General features: G+C 45.0%; 2 protein-coding genes and 1 non-coding gene across 6 annotated transcripts in view; 2 read left to right on the top strand and 1 right to left on the bottom strand.

The window, feature by feature from the left end:
- IFNGR2 (interferon gamma receptor 2) overlaps positions 1-7,903 on the top strand; it is a 31,446-nt gene extending 23,543 nt beyond the window's left edge. The window contains exons 5-7 of one of the 2 annotated variants that reach the window (XM_061413796.1): positions 1,955-2,114; positions 2,818-2,975; positions 6,885-7,903. In XM_061413796.1, the coding sequence (XP_061269780.1) occupies positions 1,955-2,114; positions 2,818-2,975; positions 6,885-7,115 (549 nt within the window). In that variant the 3' untranslated portion in view covers positions 7,116-7,903. Of the gene's footprint in view, positions 1-1,954; positions 2,115-2,817; positions 2,976-3,962; positions 4,672-6,884 lie in introns of those variants that run through there. The other variant, XM_061413867.1, reaches the window with a different exon arrangement.
- An 8,316-nt stretch (positions 7,904-16,219) lies between these two features.
- LOC133255293 (small nucleolar RNA SNORA20) lies at positions 16,220-16,344 on the top strand. The gene has a single exon (XR_009738918.1). It is a non-coding gene; the product is annotated as a small nucleolar RNA SNORA20 (small nucleolar RNA).
- A 6,116-nt stretch (positions 16,345-22,460) lies between these two features.
- The window catches only part of TMEM50B (transmembrane protein 50B), a 36,980-nt gene continuing 34,520 nt past the window's right edge, over positions 22,461-24,920 (bottom strand). For all 3 annotated transcript variants that reach the window (XM_061413994.1, XM_061414073.1, XM_061414149.1), the window contains one exon: positions 22,461-23,938. In XM_061413994.1, the coding sequence (XP_061269978.1) occupies positions 23,893-23,938 (46 nt within the window). In that variant the 3' untranslated portion in view covers positions 22,461-23,892. The remainder of the gene's footprint in view (positions 23,939-24,920) is intronic.

Here is a 24,920-nt window from a genome sequence, read left to right as displayed (position 1 = left end):
CTGGTCACACAGGCACCCTCGACCCAGCAGAGCCACCAGGGCTCCTGACTCCCAGAGGTAGAGCAGGTGTTCAGCATCAGAAGCATCATTTATACATTAAAACAGCCTTATCACTTAGGGATCTGTGGGATGCTCCTCAAAGCCAAGTTCCCAGATGCCAGCCTTGGGTCAGCCTTGCAAACAAGACCTTTCTAAGGACAGGTCTCCTGTGTTCCTTACTGTCTCAGGCCTGAACGGTAGCTCTTCTCTGTAGTCTGTGATTCTTCTGGAATAGCCAACTGGCTGCTGAAATAAACTCAAAAAAGAATAGTGTTGGGACTCCCCTGGCGGTCCAGTGCTTAAGAATCTGCCTTCCAAGGCAGGGAACCTGAGCTCGATCCCAGGTCAGGGAACTAAGATCCCACATACTGAAGGGCAACTAAGCCTGTGTGCCACAAGGAAAGATCCCACGTGCTGCGGCTGAGACCCAACACAGCCAAATAAATAGATAATTTTTTTAAGAAAAGCATATTGTCCTTAAATTTACCTTTTTTAAAATAATTATTTCTTACTTAAAAAAAAATTTTGGCTGTGCCAGACAGCTTGCAGGAACTTAGTTCCTCGACCATGGATTGAACCCAGGCCATGAGAGTGAAAGCACCAACTCCTAAACCACTGGACTACCACAGAATTCCCTGAAATTGCCTTATGTGGTGTCATATGGACGCCTTTTACTCCTTATGTGGAGTAAAAATTGTTTCTTTTCTGCCCTGGCAGTCATCATCGTTAAACAGGAGGGGAGAAAGTTTTGAATCATCTATAATCCTACTGTTCAAATATAGTATGACCGTTTGTATTTTTAAAAGTAAGATCATGTCCTATATACTGTTGAATGATCTGCCTTTTTTTTTCAGTCAACATATATAATAAGCCACTTTATCTCCACACTCTGAAGCTGCCACCATTTCCAATGGTTGTAGCGTATTCTGTGTGTGTGTGTGTGTGTGTGTGTGTGTGTGTGTGTGCGCACGCGTGCTCAGTCATGTCCGACTCTTTGTGACCGCATGGACTGTAGCCTGGCAGGCTCCTCTGTCTATGGGATTTCCCGGGCCAGAATACCAGAGTGGGTTATCATTTCCTTCTCCAGGGGATCTTCCCGACCCAGGGATCGAACCTGCGTCTCCTGCGTTCCTTATCACTAGCACCACCAGGGAAGCCCTAGTGTTTTCTACTGTATCTCCCAATATGAAAGCAGTCCTTTAGGAGAAATCCCGTATCCCCATAGTGTGTGGTGTCTTTTTCTCATTTCCCCATAGAACAGTGACAGTTTGTCCGGAATGAGAGAGGGGCCGTTGACCGAACATGTGGAGGTGACAAACCGGAGGGAGGTGTCACGGCAGGCGAGGGAGACAGGGGACAAGATCCTCTAAGAATCTGGGACCCAACTCTTCCCTGATGACATAAATTTCTAAGACCGTGTTCACCAGAACTATAAAGGGAAGCAGCACAGTGAAGCGAAAACCAGAAGCAGATTCGGAACCCAAGGAACAGTATTTCCTAGAATGCCCTTTTCCCCTCTGTTCATCCACTGACTTGAAACTGTAGACGAGACTAACCATGAAATATACAATGTTCATTTCAAAGGAGAAAATTTCGTCCTGGAAATTGGGATTTGCTAAATTCCAGCTCTGGACCCTCCATTGCTGCAATGGGGCTTCAGATCTCACAGCCAGAAACACAGCTCTAATGCCGTCAGCATGTTTCTCAACACTCCTCCCGTTTCCACACGTGAAATTTGTCGGCTGTAAGCGTTATATGTATAAAATTGGTATTCTGTCTCTTTAAAACCAGAATTGCCTTATTCTTTGGTTATTGTGTTCGATGTGAATTTGGGGAAACACTGGAGAAGACGGAAGGCCTTGACCATCCCTGTGCGGGTAATTTACATGTGCGGTTGTTGATGCTTGCTACGCAGGTGACACGCCCGTTCAGGAGTAACTTCATCACATTGAATGATTTAAAACCCTTAAGAGTATACTGTTTTCAAGTCAAGGCAGAACTGTTTTTGACCAAAGAAAACATCTCTCGACCTGGACATTTAAGCAACATATCTTGCTGTGAAACGGCAGCAGATGGTAATGTATGCTTTCCTAAGTGCTTTCTTTCTGAGCTGGAAACAGAACACTCCTAAAATAGTGCAATCAGGAATTGCTTTTTTGGTGAAGGGTGGTGATGAGTGTAGGGAGATCCAGAGAGGACGGGCTAAGACAGCAATTCACAGTAGATACAACGAGGCTGTGCTGGAATCTCCAGAACAAGAACTGCCAGACGGGTAACACCTGCTTTGTTTTAGGATTGCCTTTGTTGTTCGGTCACTCAGTCGTGTCCGGCTCTTTGCAACCCCATGGACTGCAGCACGCCAGGTTTCCCTGTCCTTCACTATCTCCCAGAGTTCTCTCACACTCATGTCCATTGAGTCAGTGATGCCATCCAACCATCTCATCCTCTGTTTCCCCCTTCTCCTGCCCTCAATCTTTCCCAGCATCAGGGTCTTTTCCAGTGAGTCAGCTCTTCATATCAGGTGGCCAAAATATTGGAGCTTCAGCCTTAGTATCAGTCCTTCCAGTGAATATTCAGGACTGATTTCCTTTGGGATGGACTGGTTTGATCTCCTTGCAGTCCAAGGGACTCTCAAGAGTTCAATAAAGCATACAGGGCAGGGTGGAAGAGAGCAGTATCCATTCATTTTCCTGGGACGTCAAGTGTATTTATGCAGTGGTGGATGAGAAATTACCTGATGTGTGGGTCATCTTGTTCGTTTTTCGGTTGTCTCTCTAGCTTCTGTCAAGCTTCAACAAGACTTTCTGGCTGCCGGAAGCACCTTTTTGGTGCTGTCAGTGGTGGTAGGGTCCTGTCTCTTCCTGGTTCTGAGATACAGAGGCCTGGTTAAACACTGGTTCCACTCTCCGCCGCGCATCCCATCACAGATAGAAGAGGTATGTACACGCCCACAGGGGTGACTGGTCAGGCTTTCTTGCCCCCTAGTAAAACCTAAGAGTAGGACGGTGGACAAAGCCACAGACACAGAGGTCAGAGTTAAAAGTGGTGCTTGGTTACTTGTACACTCGTCTTCACAGCAGCATTACTCACCATAGCCGAAAGGCAGAAACACCCTGAATGTCTATTGACAGATGAATGGATAAATAAGACGTGGTGGGAATTCCCTGGCGGTCCAGTGGCTGGGACGTGGCACTTTCACTGCCATGGCCCTGGGGTTCAACCTGGTCAGGGAACTAAGATTCCTGCAAGCCTCATGATTCACCACGCCCGCCCCCACCAAAAAGATATGGTATATACATATGAACGGAATGTTAACCTTAAAAAAAAGAAGGGAGTTCTGAGACATGCTACGATAGAGGACCTTGAGGACATTACGATCAGGGAAATCAACTAGTTACAAAATGACAAATACTACATGATTGCACATACTCGAGCACTTAAGAGTACTCACATTCACAGAACCAGAATGTAGGATAGAGGTTGCCCGGGTCTGAGGGGAGGGAGGAAATGGGGAGTTTGTGTTTAACGGGGACAGTTTCAATTTTACTATGAAAAAAATGAAAAAAGTTCTAGAGACAGATGGTGCTCATGGTTGCCCAACAATCTAAATAGACTTCACACCACTGAACTGCACGCTTAAAAAGGGTCAGGACGGTAAATTTTATGTTATGTGTTTGTTGTTGTTCTTTAGTCGCTCAATCGTGTCCAACTATTTGCAACCCCATGGATTGTAGCCCGCCAGACTCCTCTGTCCATGGGATTCTCCAGGCAAGAATACTGGAGAGGGTTGCCATTTCCTCCTCCAGGGCGTGTCTCCTGCATTGGCAGGTGGATTCTTTAAACTGAGCCACAAAGGAAGCCCCTGTGTTATATGTACTTTCCCACAATTAAAAAAAGTTTTTTTTTTTTTTTAATGGCACGAGGTTGGCCAAAAGATGGCCTAGTCTGGCCCATCCAGGAGATTGGCCGTGGTAGGTCCCACTGGAGACAACACATGAATCCCAGGCGTTTGGAGACTGCCCCCAGGGAGTCTGGCTGCAGCTCATGGACCAGTGGGGGCTGCAGTCAAGAGCATGAGCTTTGGGTTAGACAGTGTGCACGCAGGAGGATTCTAGAGTAAACACACCCAGAGCCATGAGCTCAAAGCCTTGCATGCCTAGCGCACAGGCCATGTTACTTTAAAGAATTTAAGAAAGAAAAGTGGAATGGGTGGGCCTTGTTGTTCAGTTGCTTAGTCACGTCCAACCCTTTGCGGCCCCGTGAACCACAGCACACCAGGCTTCCCTGTCCTTCACCATCTCCCAGAGTTTGCTCAAACTCATTCCATTGAGTCTGTGATGCCATCCAACCAGCTTATCCTCTTACCCTCAGTCTTTCCCAGCATCAGGGTCTTTTGCAACAAGTTGACTGTTTGCATCAGGTGGTCAAAGTATTGGAGCTTCAGCTTCAGCACCAGTCCTTCCAACTTCCAATGTATATTCAGGGTTGATTTCCTTTAGGATTGACTGGTTTGATCTCCTTGCTGTCCAAGGGATTCTTAAAAGTTTTATCCAACACTCCACTTTGAAAGCATCAACTCTTTGGTGCTCAGCCTTCTTCATAGTCCAGCGGGTCTTACAGATAGTCTTGTTTTCCTGCTTACAGATAGTCTTGTTTTCCTGCCCAGCCACACCGCAGCCCCCCTCCCCAAGGCTCAGTGAGGCAGCCAGGTCCTCTGAGGACAGAGCCATTGGGACATTCTTGGGATCACAAGCTCGCTGATAGAAGAATACTTAAAACTGTTTGCCTCTGGAGGTTTATCATTCTTCAGTAAAATCAGAATAAAAGTACTAGAAACAGAATCTCATGTTGTTGTATCTCGTCTATAAAGACAAAGTCTAGAAAGAGCTGTAGTCACTTATTTTCCTTCATATGTCATGAGCTGTTTAAGGGACACAGACATTATGAGAAATACACATTGAACTCCCTACTGGGACCTGCATACAGATGCTGTAGGAGTCTGCTTCTATGAAGACTCTAAGTAGAATAACAGTCAAACTCATAGAAAAGCAGAGAGTAACACAGTGGTTAACAGGGGTGAGGGGAGAGGGGAGTGGGGCGTTGCTTTCAAATGGTAGGAAGTTTCAGTTATGCAAGATGAATAAGTTCTGGTTTCTGCTGTGCAAGATTGTGCTATAATTAGTACTGTGTTGTGCCCTTAAAGGGGCTTCCCAGGTGGTTAAGATTCCACCTACTAATGCTGGAGGCACAGGAGACTTGGGTTCAATCCCTGGGTTGGGAAGATCCCCCAGAGAAGGGAATGGCAACCCACTCCAGTATTCTTGCCTGGGAAATCCCACGAACAGAGGAGCATGGCAGGCTACAGCCCATGGGGTTGCAAAGTGTTGGACATGACTGAGTGACTGAGCATGCACATGCACTTCAAAATGTGTTAAGAGAGTAGAACTCAAGTTAGGTGTTCTTACCACAAAATTACAATAACGGCAACAACAACAGCAACCGATTTTCCTGGTTAATACTGTCACAACAGAACAGCTGTCACCTCGGAGTTTTACTTGCATTAATAATCTCCGTCTCGGGACTCCCCTGGTGGTCCAGTGGTTAAGACTCTGCACTTCCATTGCAGGGAGCGCAGGTTCAGTGCCTGATCAGGGAACTAAGATCCTGCATGCCATGTGATGAAGCCAAAACACTAAAAAACAAAACCAAAAAAAAAACCAAAAAACTCTGTCTCTCAGTAGAACTAGCAGCCGGGCCCCAGTAAGTGAATTTACTGCTACTTGTTTCTTTGGGGCTTGAACCTAAAACACAGAGCCTTTCGATTTGCTTTCCTGGGAAAGTGTGAAAAGTCTGTATCAAAGGTCACTGAAGTTTCATGAGAAAATGACTCATGTTTCACTTGTATTTTTGAGGTTTCGCAAGTGCACGTGACATGCTGCTGCTCCTCTGCTCACCAGCCAGCGCTAAGCTGACTGCATTTCAGTATCTTTCAGCATTTCCAAGAGCCATGCGGTTGGTTCTTGGTAACTTGGTTGTGGTGGTCGTCATTGTTCAGTCGCTCATTCATGTCTGACTTCCCTGCGACCCCCATGGATTGTAGCCCGCTGGGCTCCTCTGTCCATGGGATTTCTCAGGCAAGAATACCGGAGTGGGATGCCATGCCCTCCTGCAGGGAATCTTCCTGACCCAGAGATCAAACCTGCGTCTCCTGCTTTGGCAGGCAGATTCTTTACCACTGAGCCACCTGGAAAGCCCTTTGTAACTTGGTAATTGATGTCTAAGCCCAAAGCAGAGGCAGGAGAGACACAGCACATTAAGGGTGTGGATCAGCATTTCAAATCAAGGACCTGCACTTTCTCATTCGCCCATGGCTGCCCGCTGCAGATCCTCCGCACCCATGTGTGTGTTATATAAAGCAGAAACACCTAGTGGGTGGGGTAGCTGAGAAAAAAATGCCCGTGAACTTTCCCTCTTCACCCTTACCTTGTAGGTGACCAGGAGGCTTCATTTCCTCCTTTCCTGAAAAGTTAGAATTCCGAGACATTCCAGGTGAATAGCCCACAAGCCCTCATCCAGCCAGTGCAGCAAGTCAGAACTTCATTTCTCGAGTTACACACCTTACACACTTTCAGAGTATCCCCTTGGTTGGCCCTTGGATTCGTGTGCAAGCTATTGAGATGAGGGGTGGGGAGGGGTTTTCAGGATTTTTGAAGCTGTTTCATTGGTGGACAGAAGTGGAAGTTACACCAAAATGATATAGGATTATGCCAACTCAAACTAAAGTCAAAAGGTCTTATATCTGGAACTTACAGACTAATTATGGTGATGGTTTTCAATTTTTCAAGTATTTAAAGGATCCGGCTCAGCCCATCTTAGACGCCCTGGACAAGGACAGCTCGCCAAAGGATGACACTTGGGACTCCGTGTCGGTCGTGACGTTTCCAGAGAATGAGCAAGAAGGGAGTCCCCAAAGCACTTTGAACCAAAGTGCTGGTCCAAGCCACCAGCCCACGGAAGGAGTTCTCTGTGCCAAGGAAGCTGCGACATGCCTGTCAGGACTGGATGGAGCCACTTGATCCTTAGTCTCATCACAAAAAGACCTTGGGGGTGCCTGGGAAGAAGTCAGTTGTGGGAGAGACAAACATTTTTTTTAACTAGTGAAAGTCGTTCAGTCGTGTCCGACTTTGCGACCCCAGGGACTGTATAGTCCATGGAATTCTCCAGGCCAGAGTCCTGGAGTGGGTAGCCTTTCCCTTCTCCAGGGGATCTTCCAAACCCAGGGATGGAACCAGGATCTCCTGCATTGCATGCAGATTCTTTACCAGCTGAGCCACGAGACCTAAATCCTGCAAGTTTCTAGACTGATTCTGCATACCAAAAAAAAAAAGTTTTTGCTTAAACACTAAAAAGGCATGTAATCATTTGTTAGCAAACAGGCTATTGTGATATTTCGGACATTGTTGCCTGGGCTGGGTGGTCAGGAGACGGGGTCCTTTCCTTGGTTCTGGCAAGGCCTCGGGCCCTTTGGGCAGGTCACGGAACCTGTCCCAGCCTCTCCTGTCAAAGGACACTCAGTGGCCCTTGACACCCATCTCCTGGCTTAAAATGTGATTAACCCCGTGAATAATCTTCTAGTAATTTAAGGGACTTTTTTTTTTTCCAAACTAGAAATAAAAGACTGTTTCACTAACTTTTTATCAGCCTGTGTAGGGACATGTCTGGTGACCCAGTGGCTAAGACTTCATGCTTCCGGTGCTGGAGATGGCGGGTTTGACCCCTGGTCGGGGAACTAAGACCCCACATTGCTGCACAGTGTGGCCAAAAACTGTAAAGAAATCAATAGACATTTGAAAGTCTGTGTGAAGGTTTCCTCTCCACCTTCTTTATTTTAGCCTCTTTTCTGCAAAGTTTCAGCTTTTTGCTATGACGCTATCTATGATGCCCAGCAGACTCACCCAGAGGCCACGCAGCAAGAACTTCTGACTTGTGTCACTGGACTGCTTGAAAAGTTAGGCAGGGGGTTTGCAGAAGCTGCATCAGCACTGCATTCTAATGTGATGTGTCGCATACGTCGAGCAAGGCGTGTAAAGGGAACGAGCTTGTGGCCAACAGTGTATCCGCTGGGCTGCTGGTCTTCTCATGGGGCAAGTACTGATGGGCTAAAAATCCATTTATCTGATTCCTGAGGCTTAGGAAATGGATGCGTCGCTTCACGGCTCCCCTCCAACACACATAGAAAGTGACATGTTGCCGTAAGTTCTGCTTCAGAAAGAAGCCCCCACGGGCAGCCTCACCTTGACAATGGGAAGTAGAAATGCTGATGGTAGGTCCATGAAGTACCTAGGACTGGTTGATGGAACCACCTGCTGTCTCAGGTGGGCCCTGTACCTCTGGTGAGGAATTGGCCCTTGGGCTGACTTTCTAACCAGTCATGACCCCTGCCATCCAGGGTGACAAGAGAGGACAGGACACCCACCCCCAGCTGCCCCCCACCCACCCACCCCAGAGGAGTCCCCTTATGAGATGTCTGTGTTATCAATCAGGTTCACCTTGAGTTGGGACAGGGTTGGAAAAAGAGTTGTCATTCAGTTGCTCAATCGTGTCCAACTCTGCGACATGGACTGTAGCACACCAAGCTTCCCTGTCCATCCCCAACTCCCGGAGTTAGTAGAGGGCAATTGTAAAGACCACCCTCAAACCATTTAGGAAATTGAGGATTTGAGCGCTTCCTCTGCTGGGCCATACGATGCAGCTGGTTGAGGTGGGGAGGATGTGTGTACAGCAGGAAGAAAACCAGCTAAAAGTGAGTCCAGCAGGAAGGGGGACAGATACGCTGTTAGGAATAAGCGCTCTGTGCCACCCTCCATAAAAGGAGGTGCCAGCTGATCAGGGGCAGGCAGGCTGGTTATGGGGACCAGATTCTGATGAGGCTGTACTGGATTCAGGGCAGAGACAGTCCAGTGTCCTGGGGCAGACTGGGTGGGGTTCAGGCCCGGAAAGGCCCTTCTTAGTTGAAGGCGGCAGCTTCAGCAAGTGACAGAGTTCAAGTGCAGGGCCGGCGCTCTGACCAGGTGCCTCTCAGGGGCCAGGCTCGTGTAGGGGAGGGGCTACACTGGGTTCCAACTGGGTTCACTGAGGGCCTCTCGGGGCCTCCCCATCCTTCCTCAGTAAGCGTGGGGCTGGCCTGTTATGCAGAAGGAGAGGACAGAAATTATTTAAGACACTCCTTCCCCGGCAGCTCAGACAGTAAAGAATCTGCCTGCAGTGCAGGAGACCCAGGGTTCGATCCCTGGGTCGGGAAGATCCCCTGGAGAATGGCATGGCAACCCACTCCAGTATTCTTGCCGGGAGAATCCCATGGACAGAGGAGCCTAATGGACTACAGTCCATGGGGTCACAAAGGGTCAGACACAACTGAGCAACTGAGCACGCATGCACGCATGTCCATAGTGAAAGTGAAAGTGCACGTCGCTCAGTTGTGTCAGACTCTGCGTGCGACCCTGTGGACTATACAGTCCGTGGAATTCTCCAGGCCAGAATACTGGAGTGGGTAGCCTTTCTCTTCTCCAGGGGATCTTCCCAACCCAGGTCTCCCACATGGCAGGCAGATTCTTTACCAGCTGCACCACCAGGCAAGGCAATAAGTAAACTGTTACTGAGACCCAGTGACGCTCATTCAATTTATGTATAACCTGTGGCTGCTTTTGTGCTGCAAGGTGGAACTGAATCATTGCAAGAGCTTGTTTTCCTGCGAAGCCTGAAATAGTCACCACCTGAACCCTTACAGAAAGAGTCTGATGAACTCTGATCTGTACAATGAAGTGTATGTTGTATAGGAGAAAACAGACTTACTCCCATTATTTAGGTTTATACAGTTACAGAAGGTCCCTACAAGACCCCACCCCATTTAATGCTGAGACTGTTTAATTCAAAGGTCATATATTACATGGGAGGAGGGGTATTTGATGCTTGCCTGTATTCTATAAAGTACATTATGGAATATGTACTAGGAAAGGCTGGAGGTCATTTAGGTGTAGGCAAATCAATGGAGAAACATAGGCCCTAGATCAATGCTAGGTCACCCAGAGATGATGGGAGAGTTGGATCAAGGCCACTGCTAACTCATACTTGACTGCTATGTGCATTAGATAAAGACCCTGTCCTTTAAGACCCTTTGTTTTGTGCGGAGTTTTAAGTAAACATAGGATGTTCTGGGCCTTCATTGTGAATAGCGCCCCTGGGGGTCCCACAGTGCTCAGCATGCAGATTGCAGACGGGGTTGGGGGGTAGGGGGATGTGGGGGGGGTTGGGGAGGTGAGGGGGGGTTGGGGGTGAGGGGTGGGGTACACCTCAGGGCCATGGGAGAGGAAGCAGCCCCTCTTGCTCTGGGTGGTACCAAGGCCAGCAGGATGAGGAGCTGATGGACATGAGGGTGCAGAGGGGAGAACCCCAGGTGGGATGTGGGGATGAGGGACGGACAGAGAAGGGAGACTTTGTCCGCACCCATAGGTCACCTGCTGATGTTCGTTCACTCACTGCAAAAACCACAGCTGCCCTCTCACTCAGAAACTGCCAATGTGGAGAACGGCTCAGGTCCTAGCCTGTGCTCGGGGCGTCGGCCTTTGTTGACTTCTATTTCATTCACCATCATTTATCTCAGTCCATAGGATGTTTAAAAGTCTGCATAGCCACTAAGTTACACTGCTTTCGGCTACCGGAAAACAACTGTGTATCCCCAAGGGGCTCCAAGGCTCTCCAGAATAAAGGTGTTTTATGCCAGAAGCCTGTGTTTTGGGCAAGAACCTCCTAAACCATCCCTACTGTTTGGTGACAGTGCGAATCCACACAGGCATCTTCCCGTGGAGCAGTCAGGCCTCCGGCTCCTCGGTGTGCCCACAGGCCCTCCGAAGAAGTTATAGCCCTCTGATGGGAACATGGTGGAAATCACCTCACCCTCCTTGCTTCCAGTCTCTGGTGACTGAGGATGGCCAGCTGCATCAGGAGGGCGCCAACCCACAGGTCCAGGAGGATACCTGGGGCAGCACCCAACCGGTGGAGGGAGCTGGTCGGTGCTGCTCACAGGCGCTCTAGGAAGACTGAGAAAGATGCTGCCCAAAATCTCATCCTGCTAACAGAATACAGGCAGGAGGGGCTTCTCTGGGCCCTCCCCCATTTATTAAAAAAAAGGGGGTGAGGTAGACCCCCAGGGTTTCTTTACAAAGATATATCTAGTTGAAACCTAAATGCCCACTGACAGAGGAATGGATAAAGAAGATGTGGTGTGTATATACACACAGTGGAACATTCAGTTCAGTTCAGTCGCTCATTCGTATCCAACTCTCTGAGACCCCATGGACTGTAACACGCCAGGTCTCCCTGTCCATCACCAACTCCCGGAGTTTACTCAAACTCATGTCCATTGAGTCAGTGATGCCATCCAACCATCTCATCCTCTGTTGTCCCCTTCTCCTCCTGCCTTCAGTCTTTCCCAGCATCAGGGTCTTTTCCAATCAGTCAGTTCTTCTCATCAGGTGGCCAAAGTATTGGAGTTTCAGCTTCAGCATCGGTCCTTCCAATGAATATTCAGGACTGATTTCCTTTAGGATGGACTGGTTGGGTCTCCTTGCAGTCCAAGGGACTCTCAGGAGTCTTCTCCAACACCACACTTGAGCATCGAATCTTTGGTGCTCAGCTTTCTTTATAGTCCAACTCTCACACCCATACATGACTACTGGAAAAACCATAGCTTTGACTAGACGGACCTTTGTGAGCAAAGTAGTCTCTGCTTTTTAATATGCTGTCTAGGTTGGGCATAGCTTTTCTTCCAAGGAGCAAATGTCTTTTAATTTCATGGCTGCAGTCATCATCTGCAGTGATTTTGGAGCCCCCCAAAATACAGTATCTCACTGTTCCCATTGTTTCCCCATCTATTTGCCATGAAGTGATGGGACTGGATGCTATGATCTTAGTTTTCTGAATGTTGAGTTTTAAGCCAACTTTTTCACTCTCCTCTTTCATTTTCATCAAGAGACTCTTTAGTTCTCCGCTTTCTGCCATAAGGGTGGTGTCATCTGCATATCTTGATATTTTTCTTGGCAATCTTGATTCCAGCTTTTGCTTCATCCAGCTGGCATTTCATGTGATGTACTCTGAATATAAGTTAAATAAGCATTGTTTAATAAGCAGTTAAGCAATATGCAGCTTTGACATACTCCTTTCTGTTTGGAACCAGTCTGTTTTTCCATGTCCAGTTCTAAGTGTTGCTTCTTGACCTGCATACAGATTTCTCAGGAGGCAGGTCAGGTGGTCTGGTATTCCTATCTCTTTCAGAATTTTCCACAGTTTGTTGTGATCCACACAGTCAAACGCTTTTGGCGTAGTCAATAAAGCAGAAATAGATGTTTTTCGGGAACTCTCTTACTTTTTCGATGATCCAGCGGATGTTGGCAATTTGATCTCTGGTTCCTCTGCCTTTTCTAAAGCCAGCTTGAACATCTGGAAGTTCATGGTTCATGTACTGTTGAAGCCTGGCTTGGAGAATTTTGAGCATTAGTTTGCTAGTGTGTGAGATGAGTGCAATTGTGCAGTAGTTTGGATTTTTTTTTGGCATTGCCTTTCTTTGGGATTGGAATGAAAACTGACCTTTTCCAGTCCTGTGGCCACTGCGGAGTTTTCCAACTTTGCTGGCATATAGAGTGCAGCACTTTCACAGCACCATCCTTTAGGATTTGAAATAGCTCAATTGGAAATCCATCACCTCCACTAACTTTGTAGTGATGCTTCTGAAGGCCCATTTGACTTCATATTCCAGGATGTCTGGCTGTATGTGAATGAGCACACCATCATTAAGACCTTTTTTGTATAGTTCTTCTGTGTATTCTTGCCACCTCTTCTTATTATCTTCTGCCTCTGTTAGGTCCATACCATTTCTATTCTTTATCAAGCCCATCTTTGCATGAAATGTTTCCTTGGTATCTCTAATTTTCTTGAAGTGATCTCTAGTCTTTCCCATTCTGTTGTTTTCCTCTATTTCTTTGCACTGTTCACTTAAGACTTTCTTATGTCTCCTTGCTATTCTCTGGAACTCTGCATTCCTATGGATAGATCTTTCCTTTTCTTCTTTGCCTTTCACTTCTCTTCTCAGCTATTTGTAAGGCCTCTTCAGAGAACCATTTTGCCTTTTTGCATTTCTTTTTCTTGGGGATGATTTTGATCACTGCCTCCTGTACAGTGTTATGAACCTCCACCCATAGTTCTTCAGGCAGTCTATCAGATCTAATCCCTGAATCTATTTGTCACTTCTACTGTGTAAATCATAAGGGATTTGATTTAGGTCATACCTGAACAGTCTAGTGGTTTTCCCTACTTACTTCAATTTAAATCTGAATTTGGCAATAAGGAGTTCATGATCTGAGCCACAGTTAGCTTCTGGTCTTGTTTTTGCTGACTGTATAGAGCTTCTCCTTCTTTGGTTGCAAAGAATATGATCAATCTGATTTTGGTATTGACCATCTGGTGATAACAATGTGTGGAGTCTTTTCTTGTGTTGTTGGAAGAGGGTGTTTGCTATGACCAGTGTGTTCTCCTGGAAAAACTGTTAGCCTTTGCCCTGCTTCATTTTGTACTCCAAGGCCAAATTTGCCTGTTACTCCAGGTATCTCTTGACTTCCTACTTTTGCATTCCAGTCCCCTGTGATGAAAAGGCCATTTTTTGGGGGTGTTAGTTCTAGAAGGTCTTGTAGGTCTTCATAGAACTGTTCAATTTCAGCTTCTTCAGCTTTACTGGTTGGGGCATAGACTTGGATTACTGTGATATTGAATGGTTTGCCTTGGAAACGAACAGAGATCATTCTGTCGATTTTGAGATTGCATCCAAGTACTGCATTTCTGACTCTTTTGTTGACTATGATGGCTACTCCATTTCTTCTAAGGGATTCTTGCCCAGTGGAATATTACTCAGCTGTTAAAAAGAATGAAATAAGGCCATTTGCAGCAACATAGATTGATCTAGAGAGTCTCATATTGAGTGAAGTTAAGTCAGGGAGAGAGAAATGTAATATGACATCCTTTATATGTGGAATCTACAAAGAAATGATACAAATGAATTTACTTAAGAAACAGAAAGAGACTCACGGAAAACAAACTCATGGTTACCAGGGGGATAAGGGATAGTTAAAGACTTTGGGAAGGTTATGTACACACTGCTATATTTAAAATGGACAACCAACAAGGATCTATTATATAGCACATGGAACTCTGCTCAATCTTATGTGCCAGCCTGGACGGGAGGGTGGTTTGGGGGAGAATGGATACATGCATATGTATGATGCAGTCCCTTCACTGTTCACAACATTGTCAATCAGCTACACCCCAATACAAAATGTTTTTGGTGTTTAAAAAAATAGAAAACATAATCACTTGCAAAATATATTAACTAGTGAAATTAATATAATCAATTAATGTAATTATATTACACTTTAATTAATTAGTGGTGTGAATTAATAATTTATAATGAACATGAATTAGACTGCTTCCCTGGTGGCTCAGATGGTAAAGAATCTGCCTGCAATGCTGGAGATCTGAGTTCAATCCCTGGGTTGGGAAGATCCCCTGGAGGAGGGCATGGCAACCCACTCCAGGATTCTTGCCTGGAGAATCCCCATGTACAGAAGAGCCTGGTGGGCTACAGCCCATGGGGTTGCAAAGAGTTGGACACAACTGAGCAACTAAGCACACACACACACATAAATTAGGCTTACTTCATTTTTGCATTCAGGTGAATAGAACTATTTGATTTCATATCCCTGAGGATAAGTGTCCTGTTTGTAGTTGAGAGCAAGAGCGAAAACCTAGGACCTCCAAGAGCTGATGAGCCCAGATAGGACTCTGAGTGCTTGCCAACAGGCAAGTAAAGGGCCCAGCGTAAAATTTAATTCATCAATTAAATTGACGTGCTTCTTGACTAACTCCTTTCTGAAGTGTTGCTGTGAACCTCAGTATGACTGTGTGTAACTCTGGGTACCCAAACCCTTCTCAAGTGGCTAGCCCCACGCTACAAGTGAAAGATGAACACAGCACCAACAGTCTTAGCCATGTGTACATCTGCATAGACTGTGCACTGCACGACCCCAGTGGTGCCCTGTATATACACAGAATACAAAGTATTTGGTTCCTTTGAGACTTAGAACTTCTTCTTGAAAAACTGTCAAAATTAATAGTGAGTTTCCATGCTAACATGCAAAATCAGATTTAAAACATATTACACACCCAAAAGCCATTAGTAGACTTTAGACAGTAATGTGAATTTCTTCTTTTTACTCCTATGTTTTCCAGCCATTTTCTGGAGAATATTCCTTTTTATAATGAAATAATATCAGGAATTTTTTATAAAATGAAAGCTCAGTGCTCTGGCGCAAGAGACACCAGGATGGTAGAGACTGAAAACAGGCAGATTTCAGGGTGAGGTTAAATCCTCTCTCCCTGCTGCACCTGGGTTTTTCTTCAACCAGACAAGAACCACTTATAAAGATTGTAACTTGTTAGACACAAATTATTTATCTCCTCCACATATCACAGGGTCACTTTAGTTCAAGTCTACACAATGCTGTTAGTAAAAAGTACACTGAATTTGTTCTATTTGACTTAATCAGTCTCCCCTCCCACAAAGTACTTTTAAAATTATAAAGGAGAAAAATAGCTTCTTTACGGTAGAGATACCTGGTAGACCCCACCTTGAGCAGGCAAGCAAAGTTAAAAACACCAGGACGGGGACAGATGTATGCTTGCTTTGATGTCATGAAAATGTAACATCTATGTTATTCCTGCCAAAACTGCATAACCTGAATTTAATCACAACGGAACATCAGACAAACCAAAATTGAGGGGCATTCTACACAACAGTTGGTCTGCATTCTTCAAAAATACCTCGTCATGGACTTCCCTGGTGGTCCAGTGGTTAAGAATGCTGCAGGGAACACAGGTTCAGTCCCTGGTCTGGGAAGATCCCACATGCCTGGGGGCAACTCAGCTGATGCACTCAACTACTGAAGCCCGCACGCCGTTGCTTCACAACAGGAGAACCCACAGCAATAAGAAGTCCGGGCACTGCAAATAGAGAGGAGCCCCTGCTTGCAGCAACTAGAGAAAGACCTAGCACAGCCAAAAATAGTGAATAAATAATTTTACAAAATAATAGCCATTATAGTCTTTCAGTGATATGAGCGGTTATACACATGGGATAAAATAATACTGGGCCATTGTAAATGGAGGTGAAGTCACCATTTCATCTCCATGGTCTAGACACTGCAAAAAACAAAAACCAAAAACCTAGTCATGAATGACAAAGGCTGACGTTGTCCCAAGTTAATAGCCACTAAAGGGGGCTTCCCTGTGGCTCAGCTGGTAAAGAATCTGACCTGATTCTTTATCAATGAAGGAGACCTGATCCCTGGGTTGGGAAGATCCCCTGGAAAAGGAAATGGTGACCCACTCCAGTATTCTTGCCTGGAGAGTCCCCATGGACAGAGGAGCCTGGCAGGCTATGGGGTCGCCATGGGGACCCGCCCACGGGTCGCAAAGAATTGGACATGACTGAGCAACTAAGCACAGCACAGCAAAAGGGGGCTTCCCTGGTGGCTCATGGTAACGAATCCGCCTACATATGCGGTAGACACGGATTCAATCCCTGATCTGGGATCCTACACGCCGTGGAACAACTAAGCCCAAGCGCCACAGCTACTGAGCCGGTACTCTAGACGCCGTGCCCCACGATGAGAAGCCACCGAAATGAGAAGCCGGTGCGCCGCAACTAGAGAGCAGCCCTTGCTGTCCGCAACTAGAGAAAACCCGCGCAGCAACGAAGACCTAGTATGGCCAAAAGTAAATAAATAAAATTATTTTTTAAAAAAGAGCCACTAAAGGGCCATGACAACTAAATGCAATGCGCGATCACAGACTGGATTCTGGACCGGAAAAAAACCTTATTTTTCTTTACTATAAAGCATACGAGTGGGGCACTTGACAAAATTCAAATGAAGTGCTTAGTGCTCTATCAATGGTAACTTCCTGATTTTGGCATTGTAGAACAGTTGTGATTTGCAGAAATACACCGAAGTATTCATGAGTAAAGAGGCATCTTGTCTGCAGCATACTGTCAAATGTCTCAGAAAAAAAAAGACTAAAGCGATTGTGGTAAAATGTTACCATCTGGGGAAGCTAGAATTCTCGGAGTTATTTTTGCAACTTTCCTGTAAGTCTGAAGCTATTTCAAAATAAGTCAGTCAATCTCTACACTCCTAACTTTCGTTAACAGAAGTAAATACACTTTGCCTCATACTGAATCCCTCTTGTCACCTGGATAAGGTGCTCCCATGTCAAAGATTTGCTGATCTCTGCACTGGCATAATCCACAGGGTTCCAGAAGGCTTGCCTTGCTACTCTTGTAGAAATTTAAAATATCCTATTTTCTGCAGCTTAAACAATTGAAGAGGGGGCTTCCATGGTTGGACAGTGGTTAAGGATCTGCCTGGCAATGCAGGAGACACAGCTTCGATCCCTGGACCAGGGACCCCACATGCCACAGGGCAACTAACTACTGATCCCGCACTCTAGAGCCCAGGAACCGCAACTACAGAACCCACATGCAGGAACGACGGAAGGCCTCGCGCCCTAGAGCCTGTGCTCGTCAACCAGCAAAGCCACCATAAAAACCCCATTCACGGCAATTAGACGGTAGCGCCTGCTCTCTGCAGGCAGCAACCAAGACCCAGTGCAGCCTATATATATATATATAAGAATTGGAGAGGCATATACTATCATCTAAAACCCTATATAAAATGACTAAACCTGTGTTAAATCTACTACAAAAGAAAAAAAACCACTGGCAGGCTCAAAAAAACAAACGTCTCCAGATTCTTTTTTTTTTCTGACTTTAAATTATATATCTTTATAAATTTTTTATTTATTTTTAAATTTTAATTGGAGGCTAATTACAATATTGTAGTGGTTTTTGCCATACATTAACATGAATCAGCCACGGGTATACATGTGTCCCCCATCCTGAACCCTCCTCCCACCTCCCTCCCCATCCCATCCCTCAGGGTCATCCCAGTTTACCAGCCCTGAGCACCCTGTCTCATGCATCAAACCTGGACTGGTGATCTATTTCACATATGGTAACGTACATGTTTCAGTGCTATTCTCTCAAATCATCCCACCCTCGCCTTCTCCCACAGAGTCCAACAGTCTGTTCTTTACATCTGTGTCTCGTTTGCTGTCTTAAGATGGCACGCCACCTTGTGACCAAAGGCTAAAAAGCCATCAAATGACAAAGGAAAAACGCCTTCAGGCAGAGCCACCAGGGAAAGAAGGACCCAGCTTTATTGATCATTTACTGTTTCCAGGCACCACGAGGCATTTCCTTCTGTCAATTCTCAAACAGCGTGGGGCTCACACAGCTAGTAAGTGGCAGTGGCAGAATTAGGGAAAAGTAAAGAAATCTAAACCCCGTCCATTGATCACGGCCTTGTGGTGAAGGGGCTTGCATAACTCAGTGAAGCTAAGAGCCACGCCGTGCAGGGCCACCCAAGACATGGGATACATGTGTATGTACATCTGAGTCCCTTCATTGTTCACCTAAAACTATAACAACATTGTTAATCAGCTATACCCCAATGCAAAATGTTTTTGGTGTCAATAAACATAAAAAAAAAAAAAAAAGGTGGGTCATAGTGGAGAGTAATGACAAAACACGGTCCACTGGAGGATGGAATGCCAAACCACTCCAGTATTCTTATCCAGAGAACCCCATGGGCAGTGTGAAAAGGCAAAAAGATATGACACTGGAAGATGAGCCGCTCAGGTCAGAAGGTGTCCAATATGCTACTGGGGAAGTGCGTACTCAGTCACTCAGTCGTGTCCAACTCTTTGGGACCCCATAGACTGATGCTTATGCTGAAACTCCAATACTGTGGCCACTTGATGCAAAGAACTGACTCATTTGAAAAGACCCTGATACTGGGAAAGATTGAAGGCGGGAGGAGAAGGGGACGACAGAGGATGAGATGGTTGGATGGCATCACTGACTCAACAGACATGAGTCTGAGTAAACTCTGGGAGTTGGTGATGGACAGGGAGGCCTGGCATGCTGCAGTCCATGGAGTTGCAAAGAGCTGGACGCCACTGAGCAACTGAACTGAACTGAGACTGTGGCCTGCCAGGCTACCCTGTCCATGTGACTATCCAGTAAGAATACAGAGTGGGTTGCTATTTGCTTCTCCAGGGGATCTTCCAGACCCAGGGATCGAACCTGAGTCTCCTGCATTGGCAGGCAGATTCTTTACCACTAAGCTACCAGGGCAGCCCATAGAATTGATAGTTCATTCCTAAAAAATACAGGACACATTTTATAAAAAGCTCTAAGAAAAGAACTTTACAGGAAAAAAAAAATTAACCTAGTTCAGCCAAAGGTCTTCCAAGCTTCTTTGACCACTGTACATCTTTTCCTAAAGAAATGCCAAGGTTCTAGAGCAGTTCAGAAATGCTGGCTGAGGAGAGGACTTCGCACTCAGGAACAAAGGGCCTGAGCCGTGACTCCGATCCGTGGGCAAGTCCCTTCACCTCTCCAATAAAAGTTCCTGCCTCCAATTGTGAGGGTGAAATGAGACCATACACAGGGCATAGAAGGTTCTTCACAAATGCCAGCAGGGAAAAAAATGCGTGAGTTAGAAGCTTCCTTCAGGCGTAAGGTATAGTGTTGCTTTGCGCTCAAGGCTGTGAATCAACTACATTTAAACAAGGTGTTTTTAAGTAGAAACACACATGAAGCAAGGTTATGTATTGATGGCTGAGGAAAATGTTGTGGCCGAAAGCTCACCTAACCCAGCATTTCCATCAGGAGCAAAGATTCAGAACTCACTAATTTGGTCTTGGGGAGGCTCTACAGATTCTACAGCAAAGGAGAACTGACTGGGGCTTTCCTGGTGGCTCAGTGGTAAAGAATCTGCCTGCCAATGCAGGAGACACGGCTTTGATCCCTGACCGGGGAAGATGCCACATGCCACAGGGCAACAAAGCTCCAGTGCCACAACCACTGAGCCTGTGCTCTAGAGCCTGGGAGCCGCAGCTACTGAGTCCACGTGCCTCGAGCCCCTGCTCTGCAATGAGCAGCCCATACACTGCAACCAGAGAGGGGCCCTCGCTGGCTGCAACTAGAAAAAGCCCGCACAGCAGCCAAGACCCAGCACAGCCCAAGGTAAGTAAATAAAAATTATTTTTAAAGCAAGACAATTGACTGGATTTGGAAAGCTTGAAAGCTTAAAGCATGGGGGAAGGAAAAAGAAGAGGTGGAGAAATATTTGGGGTTTGGTCCAAATGAAATTGAGAGCAGGGGAAGAACAGAAAAGTTCACTGTCTTTAGGTATGAAAGAACCAGGATGGATATATAGTTCATTTTAAATAAAATGCAACCATAATAAAGGCTATTTACAGGAAAATGGGGGTGGACTGTGAAAACAAAGATGGCATCACAATTTCCTTAAAAAAGAACTGTTCTGGGATTAAATGAGCATGTTCTGATTTTCCTCAGTAATTTTTCAGAAAAGCATTCAACCTATCCATCATGTTAGGCTACTCCTTTGTTTTCAAAGAAATAAGAAAAACAATCAACAAAGGGACTAAAATAATTATTTCTACTTCAATCCTCCCAGTTTGAATAGATGATACAGTGAAGAGAGTGCTCTGAAATAAGAGCACAGGCTGTTAAAATCAAATGTGACTGTTAGAGAGGGATAAAATTAGCATCAGATGTTTATCCCTCAGGATTTATTAGGGTGTTATTTGAGATGAAACTGTCTAACAGTAGCCCGTCATTTTTATAAACTTTAAACAAAATCAAAATGAGTGTGTGGTGATAGAGTACAGGAAAAAAAAAAAAGGATAAATCAATAAGGTTGGCAGAGATTTGATGTTTGATATGAGCCAATTAAATACAAAACAGAGCAATGAAATTGCTTAAAAAAAAAGCAATAGAAAAAAAAAAAAAAAACAAACAGGGCGGGGCGGTCAGAGTTAACATTATGTTTGAAAACCCTCCCATCATGGAAAACTACAGCGAACCTGAGTTCAATGCATCTATGTCAAACACTAAAAAAAAAAAAAAAAAGGACTTCCCTGTAGCTCAAATGGTAAAGAATCTGCCTGCAATGCAAGAGACCAAGGTTCGATCCCTGGGTCGGGAAGATCTTCTGAAGGGAATGGCTACCCACGATAGTACTCTTGCCTGGAGAACCCTATAGATAGAGAAGTCTGGCGGGCTATAGCCCATAGGGTCGCAAAGAGTCAGACACGACTGAGTGACTAACACACATTTCAAACACCCTGGGGTTTCTTGCACAAGCAGCAAATGCTATAAGGCACTGATCTTCCAGTCTGCAATCTCTGCTACCTCATTACATTGATACACGTCAAAAATTTATATAATGGAAAGACGCAGCATCTACAGCAACAACCCAAAGTATACAACGAGGACTCAGAAACAGTGTAATTAATAACATATAATGCTCTGGTGATGTTGGTCCTACACAAAACACCAAAAGACACTTGGATTCAATAGCCACTGAACCTGTGTTAGCAGGGAGATTTTAAGGGAATCACATGTACCTTTAAAGGTTTACAAAGGAGTCTATTCTGACAGTGTCTGATAGGAGTGGATACTAACATTATCTTTTTTTTTTTTAATGAGGAAACAAACAGGGAAATCAAGTGATTTGCTCCCAATTAAAAAACAAATTCATGACAGAGTCAAAAATAGAAAAAGCAGCCACTATTTCAGTCAGCCTTCCCTTCATTAGCCTTCACACTGCTGCTGCTACTGCTGCTAAGTCGCTTCAGTCGTGTCTGACCCCACGAGGCTCCCCTGTCCCTGGGATTCTCCAGGCAAGAACACTGGAGTGGCTTGCCATTTCCTTTTCCAATGCATGAAAGTGAAAAGGGAAAGTGAAATCACTCAGTCGTGTCTGACCCTCCGCGACCCCATGGACTGCAGCCCACCAGGCTCCTCCGTCCATGGGATTTTCCAGGCAAGAGCACTAGAGTGGGGTGCCATCGCCTTGTCTGAGCCTTCACACTAGCACCTCATAAATCTGAGAAGAATATATTTCTCCTGGGAGTTCACTGCTGGTCCAGTGGTCAGGACTCCCCATTTTCACTGCTGAGGGCCCAGGTTTGAGCCCTGGCCAGGGAGCTAGAATCTCACAAGCTGAGCGGTTGTGTCCCCTGAGCCCAACAGGCAATCTATATATATATAGAGATTTTGTAAAGGGAAGTCACTTCTTTGACCAGGTCCACTGGGAATGACTGAAACCTGAGCAGCAAGCCAAATTGTAGAGTTTGTTTTCTCCAACAGATTTAACAATATTACAATGTGTGAGAAGTAATATTTATTGCAACAAGTTACAAGGGAGTGGAAACATGTAATTAGTCTTACAGTTTATTGGAAGCCAGACGGTATTTTTGAAGGAAAAAACAACAAAGAGAAAGTGATTAAACAAGATGATATCAGACAAAGGCACAGCATTCCACAACTGCTTCATACTCTGTGCGCGGTAAAACCTCAGAGAGGAGAGACGTTAACATAAGCAAAACACGGCTTATGTTAGAAGCTGCATATAATATCACTAATACTATTCTGTCTTACAACAAAAGGCTCTAGAAAAGTCCCTCTGGAGGAAAAAAGTGCAACAACAACAAAAAACCTGTTGAAAAGTGCAACAAAAAAAACAAAGGAAAGCCAAAGTAGAAATAAAGACCCAGCTGTCCCTTTGAAATCTCTCAAGGGAATACACATAGTGCAAATACAGTATTTCATACTCAGCAAAAGAAGCTTTCAACTGGAGTAAGAACTTTCGGGTTAAAGATGTATTTGGCAGGGAGAGTTCACCTCATGTTTTGAGAGCTCAAGCAAAGACAGACCTGCAGTCAAGTCACTGAGTGACGAAATGCCTAATTTCTCACTAGGTCATGAGGATCCCCTTTGGGAAGAGTGCTTTTATCCTGAATCTAATTATTCCACTTTTTGTTATATGGTTCATGCTTTTAAACTGCAGTTGTCTTCAAACTTGCTTGATACAGAATTCGGTAACATCAGATAATAGTAGGTTGTCAAACGACAACGGTTTAAGCTGCTTTTGTTAAGAAGCATGTTGCTGAGCTGCCTACCAATCTTTTTACATCAGCCGTGTAAAACTGAGCTTATGCGACCATGTATTACCCTTTCTCAAATAAAGTCTTAGTAGAGGAATTGTTTTTTAGAACAGATTTTCAAACTAGTCCTTCGGGCATTTTTAAAAATCTTCATATAAAAGTCCACTTTTTTTATACATAAGAACAAACATTTTTCCTTTAAAAAAAATCTAATTTTTAAGCCAAAATAAATTACAACTTGCTAAAATACCCCTTTTAATGGCTCAGTGCTTATTTCAGATATGTGGAACTGTATTTTTTGCACATCTTTGAAAATCAGGCAAAGTAGTTAATGCTACAATGACCATGATGATACAACCCTGGCTCAGGGAACAGATTAAGCTTTAAGTCTTCAAGAATAAAAAAACTGACACTCCTCATCTCATCTATATAGTCTTACACTATGTACATATTAACAATCTAATTCAATGAAAAAAAAAAAGGACAGAAATTTCATAAAACTATTTAAAAACTCAGGGCTTTACATAAAAGTGTAAAGAGACAAAACATTTAATGTACAATCTATTCCATTTGGCAATGTGTAAACTATACTGAAATAAAAAATTATCTACAGATAGAATATAACAAGAGGAAAACGTGATTTGAGAAGTGATCTCAGGTCCACAGCTCTTCAGTTCTTCCAAATTTGTAGATCAGAGTGCTGGAAAGATATTAAAATAAATCGTGAGGTAAAATCACATAGAAACACAATAGAGAATTCATTTTCTAAATATGCTTTGATGGGTACCTCACTGATCCTTTCTATCAGCTTCTAAAATTAAAGACTGTGGTGCTGTTGGTCTGAATTTGCTTGTTTTATAAAGCAGTCTGTGGACCTCATGGCTGAGTTTAGTATCTTCTTAAAGCCTGAAGTTACTGGATAGGACACCAGTAAAGGAAAGAGCACATTTCTCATCGTGGCCAGCAATAAGGTCATTCACATCTCTAGGGTTCTACAATATCTGAGCTACAAAAACTGAAGCATCCTAAAACAGACCATGATGCAATTCTTCATTCATTTACAGAAAGTTACTGTACAGAGTGCTGGCTGGGCATGAGGCACCTGGCTAAGCACTGGGAATGGGACTGTGAGCCAAAACTAGACAAATGTGCTCACCAGTGGGAGAAAACCAAATCCCAACTCAGTGATACCCATGGGACCAAGAGAGAGAAATACAAGGATCAGACCTAGTTAGAGGTCAAGGTTTTCCTAAGGAAGTGATGACTGAACTGAGATCTAAAAGAAAGGGAGTGTGGGACTTCCAGGGTGGTCCAGTGGTTAAGAATCCACCTGGCAATGCAGCAACATGGGTTCGATCCCCAGTTTGGGAAGATCCCATATGCCACGGGGCATCTAAGCTTATGCGCCACAACTACTGAGCCCACGCACCTAGAGCTCACACCCCGCAACAGAAGCGGCCACCGCAGTGAGAAGCCCACACACCACCAGCAAGAGCAGCCCCCACTCTCCACAACTAGAGAAAAGCTGCCACAGCCCTGAAGACCTGGGGGGGAGGCAGGGAGGAGAGGAGGAAGGAAGGGAGGAGGAGAGAGAGGAAAGGAAGAAATAATTACCTCAGCAAGGCATGAGGGGAAGAAGGAAAGGCCAGAAAGATAGGACACTCTGGGACCAGGAGTTTGAG

Source organism: Bos javanicus, chromosome 1 (assembly GCF_032452875.1).
Source record: "Bos javanicus breed banteng chromosome 1, ARS-OSU_banteng_1.0, whole genome shotgun sequence".
NCBI lineage: Eukaryota > Metazoa > Chordata > Mammalia > Artiodactyla > Bovidae > Bos > Bos javanicus.
This window is presented reverse-complemented; position numbering and strand designations above follow the sequence as displayed.